General features: G+C 42.0%; 1 protein-coding gene across 1 annotated transcript in view; it reads left to right on the forward strand.

Annotated features, from left to right (window-relative positions):
• LOC120548404 (cullin-9-like) overlaps positions 1–4,682 on the forward strand; it is a 58,209-nt gene extending 53,527 nt beyond the window's left edge. Inside the window, 4 exon segments of the mRNA XM_039784667.1 lie at positions 313–430; positions 1,956–2,089; positions 3,308–3,399; positions 4,402–4,682. Coding sequence (XP_039640601.1) covers positions 313–430; positions 1,956–2,089; positions 3,308–3,399; positions 4,402–4,624 — 567 coding nt within the window. The 3' untranslated portion in view covers positions 4,625–4,682.
• Positions 4,683–21,148: the final 16,466 nt, after the last annotated feature.

Below are 21,148 nucleotides of genomic sequence, written 5' to 3' on the forward strand. Positions count from 1 at the left end.
ACACACACACACAAACACATGTGTACACACACACACAGATATACACACATGCATGCACATGCACGCAGACACACACACACAAAAATGTACACACACAGATACACACACACACAGAGACACATACAGAGACACACAGAGAGAGACACACTGTCTGCAGGTGTAAATGTGTTTTCTGTGCCCTGCTCAGTGTCTGCAGGTGTAAATGTGTTTTCTGTGCCCTGCTCAGTGTCTGCAGGTGTAAATGTGTTTGTGTGCCCTGCTCAGTGTCTGCAGGTGTAAATCTGTTTCTGTGCCCTGCTCTGCTGTCTGCAGGTGCTGGCCTACTCGTGCATCTACAGCTACTACAACCAGGAGACGGAGAAGATGGACGTGATGGAGCAGCAGACGGAGGCTCTGGACCTGCACACCAACGCTCTGCAGATCCTGCTGGGTGAGACTCCCTAAAGTATCCAGATTACTGCAGTAAAAGTACTAATACCACACTGTATAAATACTCTGTTAAGTGTGTAAGTATCATCAGGAAAAGAGAAAGTATTAAAACATAGCAGAAAGTTTAAAGGATCCAAACAGTTTGTGTGTTTAATAGTCTACACACACACACACACACACACACACACACACACACACACACACACACACACACACACAGACACAGTCTCACACACACACAGTCTCACACACAGACACACACACACACACACACACACACACACACACACAGCCTCACACACACACACACATCTCACACACACAACACACTCTACACACACACACACACACACACTACACACACACACACCACACACACACACACACACCCACACACACACACTCAACACACACACAGCCCACACACACACACACACAGTCTCACACACACACACACACACACACACATCTCACACACCCACACACACACCTCACACACACACACCACACACACACACACACTCTCACACACACACACACACACTCACAACATACCCCAACACCAATAATCCAACACACACCAGCTCATACACACACACAGCCCACACACACACAGTCTCACACACACACACACACACACACACACACACACACACACACACACACAGTCTCTCTCACACACACACACAGTCTCACACACGCACACAGCCTCACGCACACAGTCTCACACACACACACACACAGCCTCACACACACACACACACCACGCAACAGTCTCACCCACAACAACACACGCACACCACACACAGACACACACACAGTCTCACACACCCCGCTCACACACAAACAGTCACACACACACAGACACACACACAGTCTCTCTCACACACACACACACAGACACACACAGTCTCTCACACAGAACACACACACACACACACACCAGTCACACACACACACACACATACACACCCAGACACAGACACACACACAGCTCACACACACACACACACACACACACACACACACCCACACACAGTCACACACACACAGTCTCTCACACAGACACACACACACACACACACAAACAGTACACACACACATAACACGCAGACACAGACACACACACAGTCTCTCTCACACACACACACACACACACACACACATCACACACACACACAGTCTCTCACACACACACACACACACGCACACACACGACCACACACACACACACACAGTCTCTCTCTCACACACACACACACACAGTCTCTCACACACATACACACACAGACACACACACACACACAGACACACACACACACATACTCTCAATATTTCTCTCTGAGATGTAGCGGAGTAGAAGTAGAAAGTGACATGAAAAGAAAAGACTCAAGTAAAGTACAAGTACCTCAACATGTGGTACTGGAGTAAGTACTGGAGTAAGTACTGGAGTACATGTACTCCAGTACTTACTCCAGTACTGGAGTACATGTACTCAGTTACATTCTACCGTTGTGTGTCCCCAGAGGAGACGCTGCTGCAGTGCACGGACCTGGCCTCGTGTGTCCGTCTGCTGAAACCTGAACACCTCAACACCGGACTGGAACTGATCCGACGCATCCAGGAACGCCTGCTGGCCATCCTGCAGCACTCCACCCAGGTACCCAAAACCTGAACCTGTAGGGGACCTGCAGGGGACCTGCAGGAGACATGTAGGGGACCTGAAGGAGACCTGTAGGGGACCTGCAGGAGACATGTAGGAGACCTGCAGGAGACATGTAGGGGACCTGTAGGAGACCTGTAGGGACCTGTAGGAGACGTGTAGGAGACCTGTAGGGGACCTGCAGGAGACATGTAGGGACATGTGAGGACCTGTAGGGGACCTGCAGGGAGATCTCGTAGGGGACCTGTAGGGAGACTTGTAGGGGACTTGTAGGGGACCTGCAGGAGACCTGTGGGACCTGCAGGAGACCTTGGGGACATGTAAGGGGACCTGCAGGAGACATGAGGGGACTTGTAGGAGACCTGCTAGGAGACATGTTGGGGACATGCAGGGGAACACGTGGGGACTGTAGGAAACATGTTGGGGACATGTAGGAGACATGTAGGAGCATTATGGGGACATGTAGTAAACTTGTAGGACACATGTAGGAGACATGTAGGGGACCTGCAGGAGACCTGTAGGAGACCTGTAGGGGACATGTAGGAGACCTGTAGGAGACATGTTGGGGACATGTAGGAGACATGTAGGGGACCTGTAGGAGACCTGTAGGAGACATGTTGGGGACATGTAGGGGACATGTAGGAGACATGTAGGGGACCTGTAGGAGACCTGTAGGGGACATGTAGGGGACATGCAAGGGGACCTAGGGGACATGTGGGACCTGCAGGAGACCTATAGGGACATGTAGGAGACATATAGGAGACATGTATGGGACCTGCAGGAGACCTGTAGGGGACATGTAGGAAGACATTATAGGGGACATGTAGGAGACATATAGGAGACATGTATGGGACCTGCAGGAGACCTGTAGGGGGACATGTAGGACACAGTAGGAACATGTTGGGGACATGTAGGAGAATTATAGGGACATGTAGTAAACCTGTAGGAGAAATGTAGGAGACATGTAGGGGACCTGTAGGAGACCTGTAGGGGACATGTAGTAAACCTGTAGGGGACGTATAGGGGACATGACTGACTGATTACTCCCAGTATCATGCAGTCATACCAGTGACAGTGTTAACTCTGTGTCTGTCTGTCTGTCTGTCTGTCTGTCTGTCTGTCTGTCTGTCTGTCTGTCTGTCTGTCTGTCTGTCTGTCTGTGTGTGTGTGTGTGTGTGTGTGTGTTGTGTGTGTGTGTGTGTGTGTGATATCCAGGACTTCAGGGTGGGCTATCAGTCTAAGAGCGGCCAGGATCCAGAATCCACTCAGGCCTGCAACCTGTCCAACAACACCGACACCAACAAAGTGTGAGTAGCTTTTCAAAATAAAAGCAGTTTACGTCCAAAAGATGCACACAGAAATGAATAATAGCATGATGAACATTCAGCAGATTTCACAGACGCACACACACACACACACACACACACACACACACACAGAGACATAGACAGACACACACACACACACACACACACACAGACACATAGACACACACAGACACATAGACAGACACACAAACACAGACACACAGACACACACACAGACACATAGACACACACACAAACACAGACACATAGACACACACACACACACACACACACAGACACATAGACACACACAACAGACACCATAAGACACACACAAACACAGACACATAGACACACAGACACATAGACACATAAGACACACACACAAACACACACACATAGACACATAGACACACACACAAACACACACACACAAACAGACACACACAGACACATAGACACATACACACACACACAAACACAGACACATAGACACACACACAAACACACATACACAGACACATAGACACACACAGACACATAGACACATAGACACACACACAAACACAGACACATAGACACATAGACACACACACAAACACACACACACAGACACACAGACACACACACAAACACAGACACACAGACACACACACAAACACACAAACACAACACAGACAGACACACACACGCTCACGAACACACACACAAACACAGACACACAGACACACACACAAACACACACAAACACAGACACATAGACACACACACAAACACACATACACAGACACATAGACACACACAGACACATAGACACATAGACACACACAAAAACACAGACACATAGACACACACAGACACATAGACACATAGACACACACAAAAACACAGACACATAGACACACACACAGACAAATGCACACACACAAACAAACAGACACACATACACACACACAGACGCACATACGATATAAACCATATGTCTTCTTCTTCTGTGGTCAGGGCGAAGGCGGAGCGTGCGTCGGAGTCCGGAGACTCGGACAACAACAACTACGGCGGCGAGGAAGGCGGCGAGGAGGCCGAGGACGAGGATGACGAGTACGACGAAGAGTACGTCCCCGAGTGGCACGAAGACTACGACGAAGACGACATCGATGAGGACGACTTCTTCTCGGACGACGACGAGTCGGAGAACCTGGAGAGAGACTTCAGCCCCTTCGACTGACGCACGCACACACACACACACACACACACACACACACACACACACAGACACACAGACATACACACACACACACACACACACACACACACACACACAGACATACACACACACACACACACACACACACAGACACAAACATACACACACACATACACACACATACACACACATAACACACACACAAACACACACACACACAGAAACACACACACACACAGACACAAACGCACACACACACACACACACACACACACAGACATACACACACCGCACACACACACACACACACACACACACACACACACACACAGACACACAGACATACACACACACACACACAACACACACACGCACACATAACACACACACACACAAACACACAGACACACAGACACACACACACGCGCGCACACACACACACATACACACACACAGACACATACACACACACAACACACACACACACATACATAAACACACACAGACACACACACACATACACACACACAGACACACACAGACACACACAGCACACATACCTACACACGCACACATACACACACACACAAATACACAGAACACACACACATACCACACGCGCACACACACACAACGATAGCGCACACACATGCAGACACGCGGCGCGGAGCGAGGCGTATAGCCACCTCGCCTGAGAACATTAGGACGGACCAGAGACACCCCCACCCCCACCCCCCCTTCCTATCCCAAACACAGCTGCACTCGCTTTCACACTTCCTGTATGTCACGGTTATGGCTCGAAGGGCTGCAGCTACGGCAACGACAGTTAGGTTTAGAACATATACAGTGTATGAAAAAGGGGACAGAAGAAAGGAACGATGAGGAATGAAGAAAGAGAGAGAGGGAAAAGTCATCATAAAAAATCTAAACCAGAAGCATGTAAGGTTACTGCACAAAACGACAGTTAAGTTAGTGTTTAGACACCAAAACAACAGTTAAGTTTAGTGTTTAGACACTAAAACGACAGTTAAGTTTAGTGTTTAGACACCAAAACAACAGTTAAGTTTAGTGTTTAGACACTAAAACGACAGTTAAGTTTAGTGTTTAGACACCAAAATGACAGTTAAATTTAGTGTTTAGACACCAAAACAACTGTTAAGTTTAGTGTTTAGAAACCAAAACGACAGTTAAGTTTAGTGTTTAGACACCAAAACGACAGTTAAGTTTAGTGTTTAGACACCAAAACAACTGTTAAGTTTAGTGTTTAGACACCAAAACGACAGTTAAGTTTAGTGTTTAGACACCAAAACGACAGTTAAGTTTAGTGTTTAGACACCAAAACAACTGTTAAGTTTAGTGTTTAGACACCAAAACGACAGTTAAGTTAGTGTTTAGACACCAAAACAACTGTTAAGTTTAGTGTTTAGACACTAAAATGACAGTTAAGTTTAGTGTTTAGACACCAAAACGACAGTTAAGTTTAGTGTTTAGACACCAAAACAACTGTTAAGTTTAGTGTTTAGACACCAAAACAACTGTTAAGTTTAGTGTTTAGACACCAAAACGACAGTTAAGTTAGTGTTTAGACACCAAAACAACTGTTAAGTTTAGTGTTTAGACACTAAAACGACAGTTAAGTTTAGTGTTTAGACACCAAAACGACAGTTAAGTTTAGTGTTTAGACACCAAAACAACTGTTAAGTTTAGTGTTTAGACACCAAAACAACTGTTAAGTTTAGTGTTTAGACACCAAAACGACAGTTAAGTTAGTGTTTAGACACCAAAACAACTGTTAAGTTTAGTGTTTAGACACTAAAACGACAGTTAAGTTTAGTGTTTAGAAACCAAAACGACAGTTAAGTTTATGAAGAAGATGGTGGTTTGGGTTACAACCCCCCCGAGGAACGAACACGTTGTCACTACCTGATGGGAGTTGCTCATGCTTAGATTTAAACGGCTTACGACATAACGCCAAGGGATCCGGATCCGGCAAAGCTATCTATGACTGATTGATTGCTAATGTTAGCTCAAAACACCATTCCAGTGACAGCCTTTGTTGTCTTTGATGCTAACTCGTAGCCAGCAGTGAACCAACTTACTTGTGTAGTTCCATTTTTATTGACTTGACATTACAGAAGTCTCTCGTTAGCATCTCGTAGGCTACTTGTCTCTCGTTAGCATCTCGGAGGCTACCTCTCTCTGTTTAGCCTCTTGGAGGCTACTTGTCTCTCGTTAGCATCTCGGAGGCTACCTGTCTCTCGTTAGCATCTCGGAGGCTACCTGTCTCTGTTTAGCCTCTTGGAGGCTACTTGTCTCTCGTTAGCATCTCGTAGGCTACCTGTCTCTGTTTAGCCTCTTGGAGGCTACTTGCCTCTTGTTAACATCTTGGAGGCTACCTGTCTGTCGTTAGCATCTCGTAGGCTACTTGTCTCTCGTTAGCATCTCGGAGGCTACCTGTCTCTGTTTAGCCTCTTGGAGGCTACTTGTCTCTCGTTAGGATCTCGGAGGCTACCTGTCTCTCGTTAGCATCTCGTTAGCTACTTGTCGCATAGTGACGCTTGCGCGACTCACATCTGCACTCGACTCACATCGGGCAGTGACAACGTGTTTCCTGGGTGTTAAAGTGTTTAAATTATATTGTTATATTAGCCGAGATTTAGTGAGATTTAGTGAGATGTTGCGTAACTTCCAGCCCTAGCTGTATCCCTTCTAGCCAGAACTGTCTCTCTCCTTCTGTGTCCTCCTCTTGATTACATAAACATAAACCGGGTTGAAGGGATTATTCATCAGAGACTTTTGAGTCCACATGTGGTCCATGTTTTTGTACCTTGTTGTAAACTCTGTCAGCCCTTAAAGATGTAATCTTTGCTCCATCACACCTTCTGCCTTGGATTGATTTACACGATGGAGGTCGCCTTCACTTATATATATAGAAACTATTACAAATTAAAAATGCATCTCTGATTTAGATTAACACACACAGTAGACCCTTTCTGTTGTTTTTTTACATCGTCGCTAGACTTGGATCTCTGTTTCTGTGCATCAGGAGAAACTGATTCTGAGCAGAGCGTGTGAAGTATCGCTGCAATAACACGATTATTACCGTTAGACTCGCCTCGGTTTCCCGTCTTTTGAGAAGAAGGACGTTTAGGATGAGATTTTTGGGTTTGTTCTGCAGGAGACTAGAGATATTCCTGTACTTTTGAGAGATCCTATATTCATATTGTTGATGTACTTTCTGCTGGAGTCGCGCGACTTCAGCCGGCAAACTAAATAAAAAAGCTTTTTCTGCTACGCTGCAGGACGACTCGTCATTTCTATGTAACGCTGAGTCATGGTTACATTCAGAGGTATGGAGTAATGTCCACATGTTGAGGTACACACACAGAGACACACAAACACACACACACTCAGAGACACACACACACTCAGAGACACACACACACACACACACACAGAGAGACACATACACACAGATACACATACACACTCAGACACACACACGCACACACACAGAGACACACACACACACTCAGACACACACACTCTCAGAGACACACTCTCAGAGACACACACACACACACTCAGAGAGACACACACACACTCAGAGAGACACACACACACACTCAGAGAGACACACACACACTCAGAGAGACACACACACACACACTCAGACAGACACACTCAGAGAGACACATACACACAGATACAGATACACACACTCAGACACACACACTCACTCAGAGACACACACACACACTCCGAGACGCATACACACAGATACACATACATATTCAGACACACACACACACACACTCAGAGAAATATTGTACTTTTTACTCCTCTACATTCATCTGTTACAGCTTTAGTTACTAGTTACTTTAGTTACTCCACTACATTCATCTGTTCCAGCTTTAGTTACTAGTTACTTTAGTTACTCCGCTACATTCATCTGTTACAGCTTTAGTTACTAGTTACTTTAGTTACTCCGCTACATTCATCTGTTCCAGCTTTAGTTACTAGTTGCTTTGAATTACATCCTCTACATTCCAGCTTTAGTTACTAGTTGCTTTAGTTACTCCGCTACATTCATCTGTTCCAGCTTTAGTTACTAGTTACTTTAGTTAACCCGCTACATTCATCTGTTCCAGCTTTAGTTACTAGTTACTTTAGTTACTCCGCTACATTCATCTGTTCCAGCTTTAGTTACTAGTTACTTTAGTTACTCCGCTACATTCATCTGTTCCAGCTTTAGTTACTAGTTACTTTAGTTACTCCGCTACATTCATCTGTTACAGCTTTAGTTAGTACTTACTTTAGTTACTAGTTACTTTAGTTACTCCACTACATTCATCTGTTCCAGCTTTAGTTACTAGTTACTTTAGTTACTCCATACATTCATCTTTTCCACTTTTAATAAAAAATTTACTTATCACCAAAATATTTCCTTTTTAATCCTTGTTCCAGCTTTAGTTACTAGAACTTTAGTTACTAGTTACTTAGTTACTCCTCTATGTTCATCTGTTCCAGCTTATTTTACTAGTTACTTTAGTTACTCCGCTACATTCATCTGTTCCAGCTTTAGTTACTAGTTACTTTAGTTACTCCGCTACATTCATCTGTTCCAGCTTTAGTTACTAGTTACTTTAGTTACTCCGCTACATTCATCTGTTACAGCTTTAGTTACTAGTTACTTTAGTTACTCCGCTACATTCATCTGTTCCAGCTTTAGTTACTAGTTACTTTAGTTACTCCGCTACATTCATCTGTTCCAGCTTTAGTTAGTATCAATCAATCAATCAATCAAAATTTATTTATAGAGCACTTTAAAATCCAAAAAGGACACAAAGTGCTTTACAGTAAGACAATAAACAAAATACATAAAAGCCCTAAAATACAAAAACTCACATGACCCATATAATATAAGTACAAACAATAAAAGTCCATACAATGAAACCAATACGATCAGTATAACCAAAACATGAATTTTCAATTTCAGTTTTCAAAGGCCAAAGAATATAGATAGGTTTTAAGAAGAGACTTTAAAAATAGACAGTGAAGATGCCTGTCTAATGTGCAGTGGTAAATCATTCCACAATTTAGGAGCTGCTACAGAAAAGGCACGGTCCCCTTTTGCTTTGGCGGCTTTTGTGCCGTTTCCGCCACTTAGGAGCAGTTGATCGGTTGACCTGAGAGAACGGGTGGGTCTAATAGGGTGTAGCAGCTCAGAGATGTAAGGAGGGGCAAGGCCATTTTGGCATTTAAAAGCAAATAAAAGAATCTTAAAATGGATCCTGTGATATATAGGGAGCCAATGCAGTGACGATAAAATGGGGGAAATATGCTCGCATTACGTGTTCCAGTTAACGAGGGCGGCAGCAGCCGTTTTGCACCAACTGGAGACGGAAAGCAATAGAGGACCCACTGACCCCCATGTATAGTGCATTACAGTAAATCCAGCCGAGTGGTGACAAAGGCGTGGATTACTGTCTCCAAAATGCTGCTGCAGAAAGGAATGACTTTATTTTGGCTAATTGCCTCAAATGAAAAAACTTGTTTTAACTACTGACCTAATCTGTCTGTCAAGCTTAAGATCGGGGTCAATTTTAACCCCTAGATTAGTGACAGTTGGCTTAATATATTGACTCAAGGAACCCAAATGAGCACCAGGGGCCCCAGCAGTGCCACCAAAAAACATCACTTCTGTCTTACTTTCATTAAAACTTAAAAAGTTAGAAGCCATCCAGGCCTTTATGTCATCAAGACACTTAAGTAAAGGACCAACAGTTTCATTCTTTTTTAGAGGGACATAGATCTGACTATCATCTGCATAACAGTGAAATGACATACCATGCTTCCTAAGTATGGAGCCAAGTGGAAGTAGATATAGAGAGAAGAGAAGAGGGCCTAAAATTGAGCCCTGTGGGACCCCACAAGACAGAGGAGCAGAGGAGGACACAAAATCTCCACAGCTGACACAGAAAGTTCTACCTTCCAAATAGGATCTGAACCATTTCAGTGCAGTGCCCCTAATGCCCACCCACCACTCTAAACGAGAGAGGAGGATTTCATGGTCCACTGTGTCAAAAGCGGCAGTCAGATCAAGAAGCACCAGAATAACACAATTCCCAGAGTCAGTAGCTAAAAAAATATCATTAAAAACATTTAGAAGAGCTCATTATGTGCTATGAAGGGTTTTAAAACCAGATTGGAAAACTTCGAGAATATTGTGCTCATCCAAGAATGCCATTAATTGACTACAAACTATCTTTTCAAGGATTTTTGCCATAAAGGGTAGTTTAGATATAGGTCTAAAATTTCCTAGATCTGCAGGATCCAGCCCATGTTTTTTAATTAAAGGTTTCACTACTGAATGTTTCCAAAGTTTAGGGACCACCCCTGAGGAAAGGCTACTATTTAAAACTGCAAGAATAGATGGCCCTATAGTAGGAACAACCTCCTTAAAAAGTCGAGGAGAGATAGAATCATTTGGAGAACCTGAGGGCTTCAAATGCCCCACAAGCTTCTGTAAAACAGACAAAGTCACAGGTTCAAGCTTTTCAAAAACAGCAGGGCAGAGGACAGGGATTGAGGGGTCATAAGCCAAAAGTGAGATTTGAGCCCTGATGGTAGTGACCTTATCAATGAAAAAGTGAAGAAACTTTTCACATACACCATAGGAGGCATCAAAACAGACAGTTTGCGGCACATTGAGAACCGAGTCAATGGTCTTAAATAACACACGAGGATTGTTACAATTTGACAGAATAATTTCAGCGAAATATTTCCTTTTAGCTTCTTTCAAACTTGTCTGGTAATGCCGCCAGCAGTCCCTTAACATTTGCAAAGATACATGTAGATTATCCTTTTTCCATTTGCGCTCAGCCCTGCGGCACTCACTTCTGACAACCCGGGTAGAATCATTTCGCCAGGGTTCAACTTTAGTTTTAGATTTCCTAGTTTTCAATGGAGTCACAGAGTCTATAACAGTTTGGCACGTGGAGTGAAACCATAAGCTAAGGTCCTCTACATCATTACATATAGAATCTGGTATGTCACAGTGTTGACTGAAAATAGAGGAGAACTGAGCAGCAGTGGAAGAGTTAATAATACGGCAGCGCCGTGTAGTTGCGCACGGTTTAGCTGTATTACAGGCAAGCACAATCTCAAATAGAACTGGCATGTGGTCAGAAAACACAGCATCACATATCTCTAAATTATGGATAGGCAACCCATAAGATAGGACAATATCCAGTGTGTGTCCGCGTTCATGCGTGGGGCCAGACACAGACTGCACAAGATTAAAAGAGTCAATGAGGTGTAAAAAGTCTTTTGCCAACGGGTTCTCTGGACAACACACATGAACATTAAAATCCCCAATAATAAGGACACGATCGTATTTAGGCATAATTTCAGCCAGAAAAACAGAAAATTCGTTTACAAAGTCCTTATTGTATTTAGGAGGCCGGTAGACTACTGCACACAACACTGTGTGAGAGCGACCCAGCTCAAATAAACTCAATTCAAAGCTGGTGAAGTTTGATGATGGCAACAAGTGCTTACATTTATGGACATTCTTATAAACAGTAGCTATTCCTCCTCCTCTACCCGACGTTCGCGGGGAGTTCAAACAGCAACAGTCCTGCGGTAAGAGTTCAGAAAATACACTGGACTCACCAACACTCAGCCATGTCTCAGTCACACAGAGAAAGTCCAATCCCCGGGACGTGAAGAAATCCTTAATGATAAAAGTTTTATTTGCTAGCGATCTAGCGTTTACCAATCCAATCCTGACAGAAAACGGCGGGTCTGCAAACGGCGGGTCTACAGCGCTGATTGTCTGAGGAGCCCGCCATAGTGCAGGTTCATCCACAATCCTTCCCGCCCAGCTGGGGCGAGGAGACCTCTGAAAACACCTCATCCGGCGGACAACAGGTACCAACCAGGCCGAAGGGTTAGTTACCCGCTACATTCATCTGTTCCAGCTTTAGTTACTTTAGTTACTCCTCTACATTCATCTGTTCCAGCTTTAGTTACTTTAGTTACTCCTCTACATTCATCTGTTACAGCTTGAGTTACTAGTTACTTTAGTTACTCCTCTACATTCATCTGTTACAGCTTTTTACTAGTTACTTTAGTTACTCCACTACATTCATCTGTTCCAGCTTTAGTTACTAGTTACTTTAGTTACTCCGCTACATTCATCTGTTCCAGCTTTAGTTACTAGTTACTTTAGTTACTCCACACATTCATCTGTTCCAGCTTTAGTTACTAGTTACTTTAGTTACTCCTCGCCACTTCATCTGTTCCAGCTTTAGTTACTAGTTACTTTAGTTATTCCGCTACATTCATCTGTTACAGCTTTAGTTACTAGTTACTTTAGTTACTTCGCACATTCATCTGTTCCAGCTTTAGTTAGTACTCTACTTTAGTTACTAGTTACTTTAGTTACTCCACTACATTCATCTGTTACAGCTTAGTTACTAGTTACTTTAGTTACTCCTCTACAATCTGTTCCAGCTTTAGTTACTAGTTACTTTAGTTACTCCACTACATTCATCTGTTACAGCTTTAGTTACTAGTTACTTTAGTTACTCCTCTACATTCATCTGTTCCAGCTTTAGTTACTAGTTACTTTGTTACTACTCTACATTCATCTGTTCCAGCTTTAGTTACTAGTTACTTTAGTTACTCCGCTACATTCATCTGTTCCAGCTTTAGTTACTAGTTACTTTAGTTACTCCGCTACATTCATCTGTTCCAGCTTTAGTTACTAGTTGCTTTAGTTACTCCTCTACATTCATCTGTTCCAGCTTTAGTTACTAGTTACTTTAGTTACTCCTCTACATTCATCTGTTCCAGCTTTAGTTACTAGTTACTTTAGTTACTCCACTACATTCATCTGTTACAGCTTTAGTTACTAGTTACTTTAGTTACTCCTCTACATTCATCTGTTCCAGCTTTAGTTACTAGTTACTTTAGTTACTGCCACATTCATCTGTTCCAGCTTTAGTTACTAGTTACTTTAGTTACTCCTCTACATTCATCTGTTCCAGCTTTGAGTTACTAGTTACTTTAGTTACTCCTCTACATTCATCTGTTACAGCTTTAGTTACTAGTTACTTTAGTTACTCCTCTACATTCATCTGTTCCAGCTTTAGTTACTAGTTACTCCTCTACATTCATCTGTTACAGCTTTAGTTATACTAGTTACTTACACCCTCTACATTCATCTGTTACAGCTTTAGTTACTAGTTACTCCTCTACATTCATCTGTTACAGCTTTATTTACTAGTTACTTTAGTTACTCCTCTACATTCATCTGTTCCAGCTTTAGTTACTAGTTACTTTAGTTACTCCTCTACATTCATCTGTTCCAGCTTTAGTTACTAGTTACTTTAGTTACTCCGCTCATTCATCTCTTCCAGCTTTAGTTACTAGTTACTTTAGTTACTCCACTACATTCATCTGTTCCAGCTTTAGTTACTAGTTACTTTAGACTCCACTACATTCATCTGTCGCTTTAGTTACAGTTACTTACATTTATTTACATTCATCTGTTCCAGCTTTTAGTTACTAGTTACTTTAGTTATCTGCCATTTCATCTGTTCCAGCTTTAGTTACTAGTTACTTTAGTTAATTCACACATTCATCTGTTCCAGCTTTAGTTACTAGTTACTTTAGTTACTCCTCTACATTCATCTGTTCCAGCTTTAGTTACTAGTTACTTTAGTTACTCCTCTACATTCATCTGTTCCAGCTTTAGTTACTAGTTACTTTAGTTACTCCACTACATTCATCTGTTCCAGCTTTAGTTACTAGTTACTTTAGTTACTCCGCTACATTCATCTGTTACAGCTTTAGTTACTAGTTAGTTTAGTTACTCTACTACATTCATCTGTTACAGCTCTAGTTACTAGTTGCTTTAGTTACTCCGCTACATTCATCTGTTACAGCTTTAGTTACTAGTTACTTTAGTTACTCCTCTACATTCATCTGTTACAGCTCTAGTTACTAGTTACTTTAGTTACTCCGCTACATTCATCTGTTACAGCTTTAGTTACTAGTTACTTTAGTTACTCCACTACATTCATCTGTTCCAGCTTTAGTTACTAGTTACTTTAGTTACTCCGCTACATTCATCTGTTCCAGCTTTAGTTAGTACTTACTTTAGTTACTAGTTACTTTAGTTACTCTACTACATTCATCTGTTACAGCTTTAGTTACTAGTTACTTTAGTTACTAGTTAAACATTAAGCATTCTGAACACAGAACATATGTAGTTTATAAAATCTGATGTTTGATTTTAAAGTAAACTATATATATATATATATATATATATATATATATATATATATATATATATATATATATATATATATATATTTTCTCTGGGGGGGCAAAGCAGAGAAAGGGGAGGTAACCCTTGCCCCTTAGACCTCATAAGGGAGAAGATTCCCTGATTGGCCCATCTGAGCTTTCATTTCCTCAAAGGCAGAGCAGGATACCCAGGGTCTCGGTTTTACACCTATCACCATTTCTAGCCACTGGGGACCATAGGCAGGCGGGTGGGGGAATGACAATGTTAAAAAAAAACAACTCATAAAGTGACATTTTCATGCCATGGGACCTTAAGCTATATCTATAGTAATGGATATATGAATGAATGTTATGCACTTATGCTTGGGCAGAGGCGTAATAATAAAACTAATAAAACTAGCGTTGTTTTTTTATTTTCTGTTACAGGTCATTTATGATCATCAGGTGACACATTACACAGTTTCAGAAACATTCAAAAGTTACATATAGTCTCTTTAAGCATAAAATAAGCAAATAAAAGGCCTTTCTAGTATTACAGATACTGTACTACTACTGCTGCTGCTATACTATTATTACTACTACTATTATTACTTACTACTACTATTATTACTACTAGCTACTACTACTACTACTTTATAAATTACACCGGTGTCTAGAATCGTTCCAAAATGGCGATCCTGTTTTCTTTTTTCGGGAAAAACCAATAATTCCGAGAAGAAGCTGCGCGACGTATCACTCCATGGATGTATTTCGATTTCACATCGGAGTCGGGAGGAGTTGAGGTAGCGAGAGGCAGGTAGACGGGTGGTGGGCAAGTTAGTTGATCTTCAACTTAGGTTAGACAGACTGGCAGACAGGCAGACAGACAGACAGACAGACACGGACGGGTCGGACGGTTTGGCTGGGTCGGTCGGTCGCGGTGGTAATTCACTGCTTCCTTTCGTACGCTAACCGGAGAGTTGTGTGTTGGAAACTTTGTGACTAGTTGAGAGATCACATTGTATAGTCACTTATTCCTAATATACTTCTATCATACTTCTATATTCTCCTATTAAGTGAGATCACATTGTATGGTCACTTATTCCTAATATACTTTATCATACTTCTATATCTCCTATTAAGAAATGACACCATTGTATGGTCACTTATTCCTAATATACAGTGCCTTGAAAGGAGTATTCGGCCCCTTGAACGCTTCGTACCTTTTGCCACATTTCAGGCCTCAAACATAAAGATATAAAACTGTAATTTTTGTGAAGAATCAACAACAAGTGGGTCCCAATTATGAAGTGGAACGAAATTCATTGGCTATTTCAAACTTTTTTAACAAATAAAACTGAAAAAGTGGGCGGTAAAATTATTCAGCCCCTTTACTTTCAGTGCAGCAAACTCTCTCCAGAAGTTCAGTGAGGATCCCTGAATGATCCAATGTTGACCTAAATGACTAATGATGATAAATAGAATCCAGCTGTGTGTAATCAAGTCTCCTCGTGATAAATGCACCTGCTCTGTGATAGTCTCCAGAGGTCCGTGTAAAGCGCAGAGAGCATCATGAAGAACAAGGAACACACCAGGCAGGTCCGAGATACTGTTGTGGAGAAGTTTAAAGCCGGATTTGGATACAAAAGATTTCCCAGCTTTAAACATCCCAAGGAGCAGCGTGCGCATAATATTGGAAATGGAAGGGAGTATCAGACCACTACAAATCTACGAAGACCCGGCCCGCCCTCTAAACTTTCAGCTCATACAATGAGAAGACTGATCAGAAATGCAGCCAAGAGGCCCATGATCACTCTGGATGAACTGCAGAGATCTACAGCTGAGGCGGGAGACTCTGTCCATAGGACAACAATCAGTCGGATACTGCACAAATCTGGCCTTTATGGAAGAGGGCAAGAAGAAAGCCATTTCTTAAAGATATCCATAAAAAGTGTCGTTTAAAGTTTGCCAAAAGCCACCTGGGAGACACACCAAACATGTGGAAGAAGGTGCTGTGGTCAGATGAAACAAAAATCGAACTTTTGGCAACAATGCAAAACGTTCGTTGTTTGACGTAAAAGCAAAACACAGCTCATCACTCCTGAACACACCATCCCCACTGTCAAACATGGTGGTGGCAGCATCATGGTTTGGGCCTGCTTTTCTTCAGCAGGGACAGGGAAGATGGTTTAAAATTGATGGGAAGATGGATGGAGCCAAATACAAGACCATTCTGGAAGAAAACCTGATGGAGTTTGGAAAAGACCTGAGACTGGGACGGAGATTTGTCTTCCAACAAGACAATGATCCAAAACATAAAGCAAAATCTACAATGGAATGGTTCACAAATAACACATATCCAGGTGTTAGAATGGCCAAGTCAAAAGTCCAGACCTGAATCCAATCGAGAATCTGTGGAAAGAACTGAAAACTGCTGTTCACAAACGCCTTCCATCCAACCTCACTGAGCTCGGTGTTTTTGCAAGGAGGAATGGGCAAAAATGTCAGTCTCTCGATGTGCAAAACTGATAGAGATAACACCCTGCTTAATTTACAGCTGTAATCGTATGCAAAAGGGCTACAAAGTATTAACTTAGGGCTAAATAATTTTGCACTCCAATATTTCAGTTTTTATTTGTTTAAAAGGTTTGAAATATCCAATAAATTTCGTTCCACTTCATGATTGTGTCCCACTTTGTTGTTGATTCTTCACAAAAAATTACAGTTTTATATCTTTATGTTTGAGGCCTGAAATGTGGAAAAAGGTCCGAAAAGTTCAAGGGGCCGAATAACACTGCAGGCACTGTAATACTTCTATCATACTTCTATATCTCCTACGAAGTGAGATCACATTGTAGTGACACTCATTCCTAATATACTTCTATCATAACTTCTATATCTCCTATGAAGTGATGATCACATTGTATAGTCACTTATTCTAATATACTTCTATCATAACTTCTATCTCCTGTTAAGGAGATCACACTGTATGGTCACTTATTCCTAATATACTCTATCATACTTCTATATCTCCTATGAAGTGAGATCACATTGTATGGTCGCCTCTAATGACAGGACACTGATTGCATGAGATGAAGTGTAATATGAGTGTGTAAATGGCAGCCTGTGCCTTTGTAGTGTCTACATACTATTTCTCAACACACTGTGATTGAATTCAGTATATATACATTGACATGTTGCCACCCCCTCAAAATTCCTGCCCCCTCGCCACCCCAATAAATTTTTTCTAGATGGGCCCCTGTCCTGGGAACGATGTCCCCTAGAAGGTCCCAGGAGATCGAGTCGATGGGAAAGCCAGTGGTGTGGTGAGTCTTCTGCAAGGACAACGCTTTGAGTGAACCTTGTTTAAACGGTACATCTCACCCAGGTGGGGATACCCTGACCGTTCGAAGTCAGTCCGGCCCCAGGGAGTGGATTGAGGAGTGGAGCCCAGTGGGTAGGCCTGAAACTAATCACAAGAGACTGCAAGGTTATAATTCTCAGGGTAGGGATATGGAAAACCCACAGGTCGCAATGCTTTTGTGTTGTGTCTTGTTTTTGTTATGTTTAGCTCTGTTTTGTTGTTTTCTGTTTTTGTGATGATTTGTGCTAAGTCTTGTTTGCTTGTGTTGTTTTGTTCTTTTTCTTTTTCTTTTTGTTTTGTTTCTTTGTATTTTAAAAAGCCTTTTTAACATCGAAGGCAGGCTGGGGACTACGGATTTAAAATAGCCTTTTGGGCATTCTGTCTTTTTAACCCATGGAAATCATGTGTTTTATTAATTGGCTGTCCCTTTTTATAAATTAAACTAGACTCAAAGCAATTAAGGCCGAATCCAAACAGTATGAGGGGATTAAAGTTCAGATTGGAGGGACTCGGATCTTCTACACCAGGGTCACTTCAACACGGTGCCCCAGGCCCGGTGGAGCCCCTAAGGACCCCATGAGGAGCCCTCAGGCCTGTTCTAAAATGAAAATTTAATATTGATATTATCTGTCGCTTCCCACCTTGTTAAGTCATTATTGTGAGAAATCATCAACATAGATCAGAGTGCTCCCAAATAGATGAGTATCATTAATCATTAATAATCATATATAATACATATATAAATAATAAATAAATAACATTTGTTAGTTCTGAGAAGAGGTATAAATTGGTAGCCCTTCGAGATGACTCCGTACCCAGGAAGTAGCTCCCAGTTTAGAAAAGGTTGAGAACCCTGGTCTAGCAGTCAGTCCCCTTAAATTGACAAATGAACCTAAAAAGTGATTCGGGTGACAATTGTATGCCTCTATTTTGCAGAATGGATTGATCCAATTATATAGTAAGTGGAAACACAACAGCTAAGGCTCAAAATTAAAACGTGGGTGAGGGTGAGGTAAGCATTACAGAACACAGAGGTAAAAGAGGAGGATTTAATGTGCCAGTGGACATATCTGAGCAAGAGATATTGAACTAGTTTAAAAGGTGGTAATGTTGTAGCCGTAAAAACATAGGGTAGAAATGAGAATGGCAGAGGAACCATACGCTATCCTTCTCTCCTCTTTAAAGACGATGTGCTACCAGAAGAGGGTCATGTTGGGATTTCTGAGCTGCCCAGGGAAAGAGTAGAACGAGATGCTTTCAGTGCAAAGATATGGGCATGTGGCTGATGTGTGTAATGGAAAGAGAAGATGTAGACAATGTAGTCAGGGAGCATGATGGGAAAGATTGTAATGAACCTGGTGAAATGTTTTAACTGTGGGGGTGAACATCCAGCCCTTCAGGGGTGTCAAAAAACTATATCAAAGCAGAAAATGTGGAGAAAATGAAAAGGGTGGACTGTAATGGTGGGGTAACTCAAGATCAAGGTGAGGTAAAGCAAAGCAAAAGATCTAGTAAGGAGTCTAGCTTTTACTGACGAACTCTGTTGTGATTAGGAATAAAGGACTACCGGGGCGTGGTTGGAAGCAATGTGGAGAGTTAAAATGGTGGCAAACATAAAAGTCAGATGTGGCACGTGAAATTGCTTCGTGCTGCAGAAAAAACTTTTGGTATTCAAGGGGATCAATCCAAAGGAATTGTAGGGAATTCTTACGTACACTCGGAAGGGACAGTGATCAATAAAGACCAAAATGGGAGTCTCAACAGATAGAGTTGACCTAAACAATGAGGAAGAGGAAATGGACAGCACACATGAAGACGTATGAGGGTGATTAGTGTCTTTGGTATTATGTTTTACATAATGCAGTGGACATGCTAGGAGTCTTGTTGCTAATGGACTTGATAGACTCGTCTTGGAGAAAAACAGATATTATTTGTATTGGAGGGAAACTTGGTTGAAACCTGAAATTATATTTTAGAATACCGCAGTACAAATGTAAAAGGAAAGATAGAGAGAATATATCAGGAGGGGGTTGTGCTATATTTATTAGAAATGGGATCAGTATAGAAGAATTTAAATAAAGACGGTGTTAGAGTGTTATTACAGAAGTTTGAACTGATCGAGGGAAAATCTCTATTGTAAATTGATATAACTGCAGCATTAAGCTAGAAGAGAGGTAATTTCTTAGGGAATTGTAGATAAGATTTGGTGTAGAAGAGAGACAGAAATGGTCAAATTGTAGAAGATTTTATAGATAAAAATAATTTAATTCGTTAAAATGGATATGCCCCACATGGTATTAATATAAGTCGGTCAACGTCATCTTCCATAGATATTACAATTGATCACAGCAGAGTTGAGGGATCGACTAGTAGGTGGGAGACAACGGATCTATACACAGTGGAAGGGATCCTTGCCAATAATTAGTACATATAGAAGGTGTCTGCTTTGAGGAGCCAGTTCTTAGCCCCCTGTAGTCTTCATTTACTAAAGAGGTAACTGGATCTACGGTCTGAGAATCAAGGAAGTGGGATTATCCTCTGAATTGATAGTGAAAAGGAGTATAGGTCTCTTTAGTGAAGCATTGTGGGTTGCAGCAGGAAAAGAGTATCCCTCACAAAAAGTAATGAAAAGTAAGAGGAGAGTACTGGCACGGTGGACTGAAGAATCAATTCCCGGTGAACCGAAAGATAGGAATAGGGCATATACAAACTTACTTGAAACATCTACTTTATCTCAGTAGACTTGACTCACCTGTAACGGTGCTCTTACAGGTCTCCCAAAAAATCAACTGACTGATGCAGCTGATTCAGGAACGTGCTGCCTCTGAGGTCCCTCACTAAGACTAAGAGCAACAATGCAACTGAACCAGCTGGGCCAACAA

The sequence above is a fragment of the Perca fluviatilis genome, chromosome 19 (genome assembly GCF_010015445.1).
Source record: "Perca fluviatilis chromosome 19, GENO_Pfluv_1.0, whole genome shotgun sequence".
NCBI lineage: Eukaryota > Metazoa > Chordata > Actinopteri > Perciformes > Percidae > Perca > Perca fluviatilis.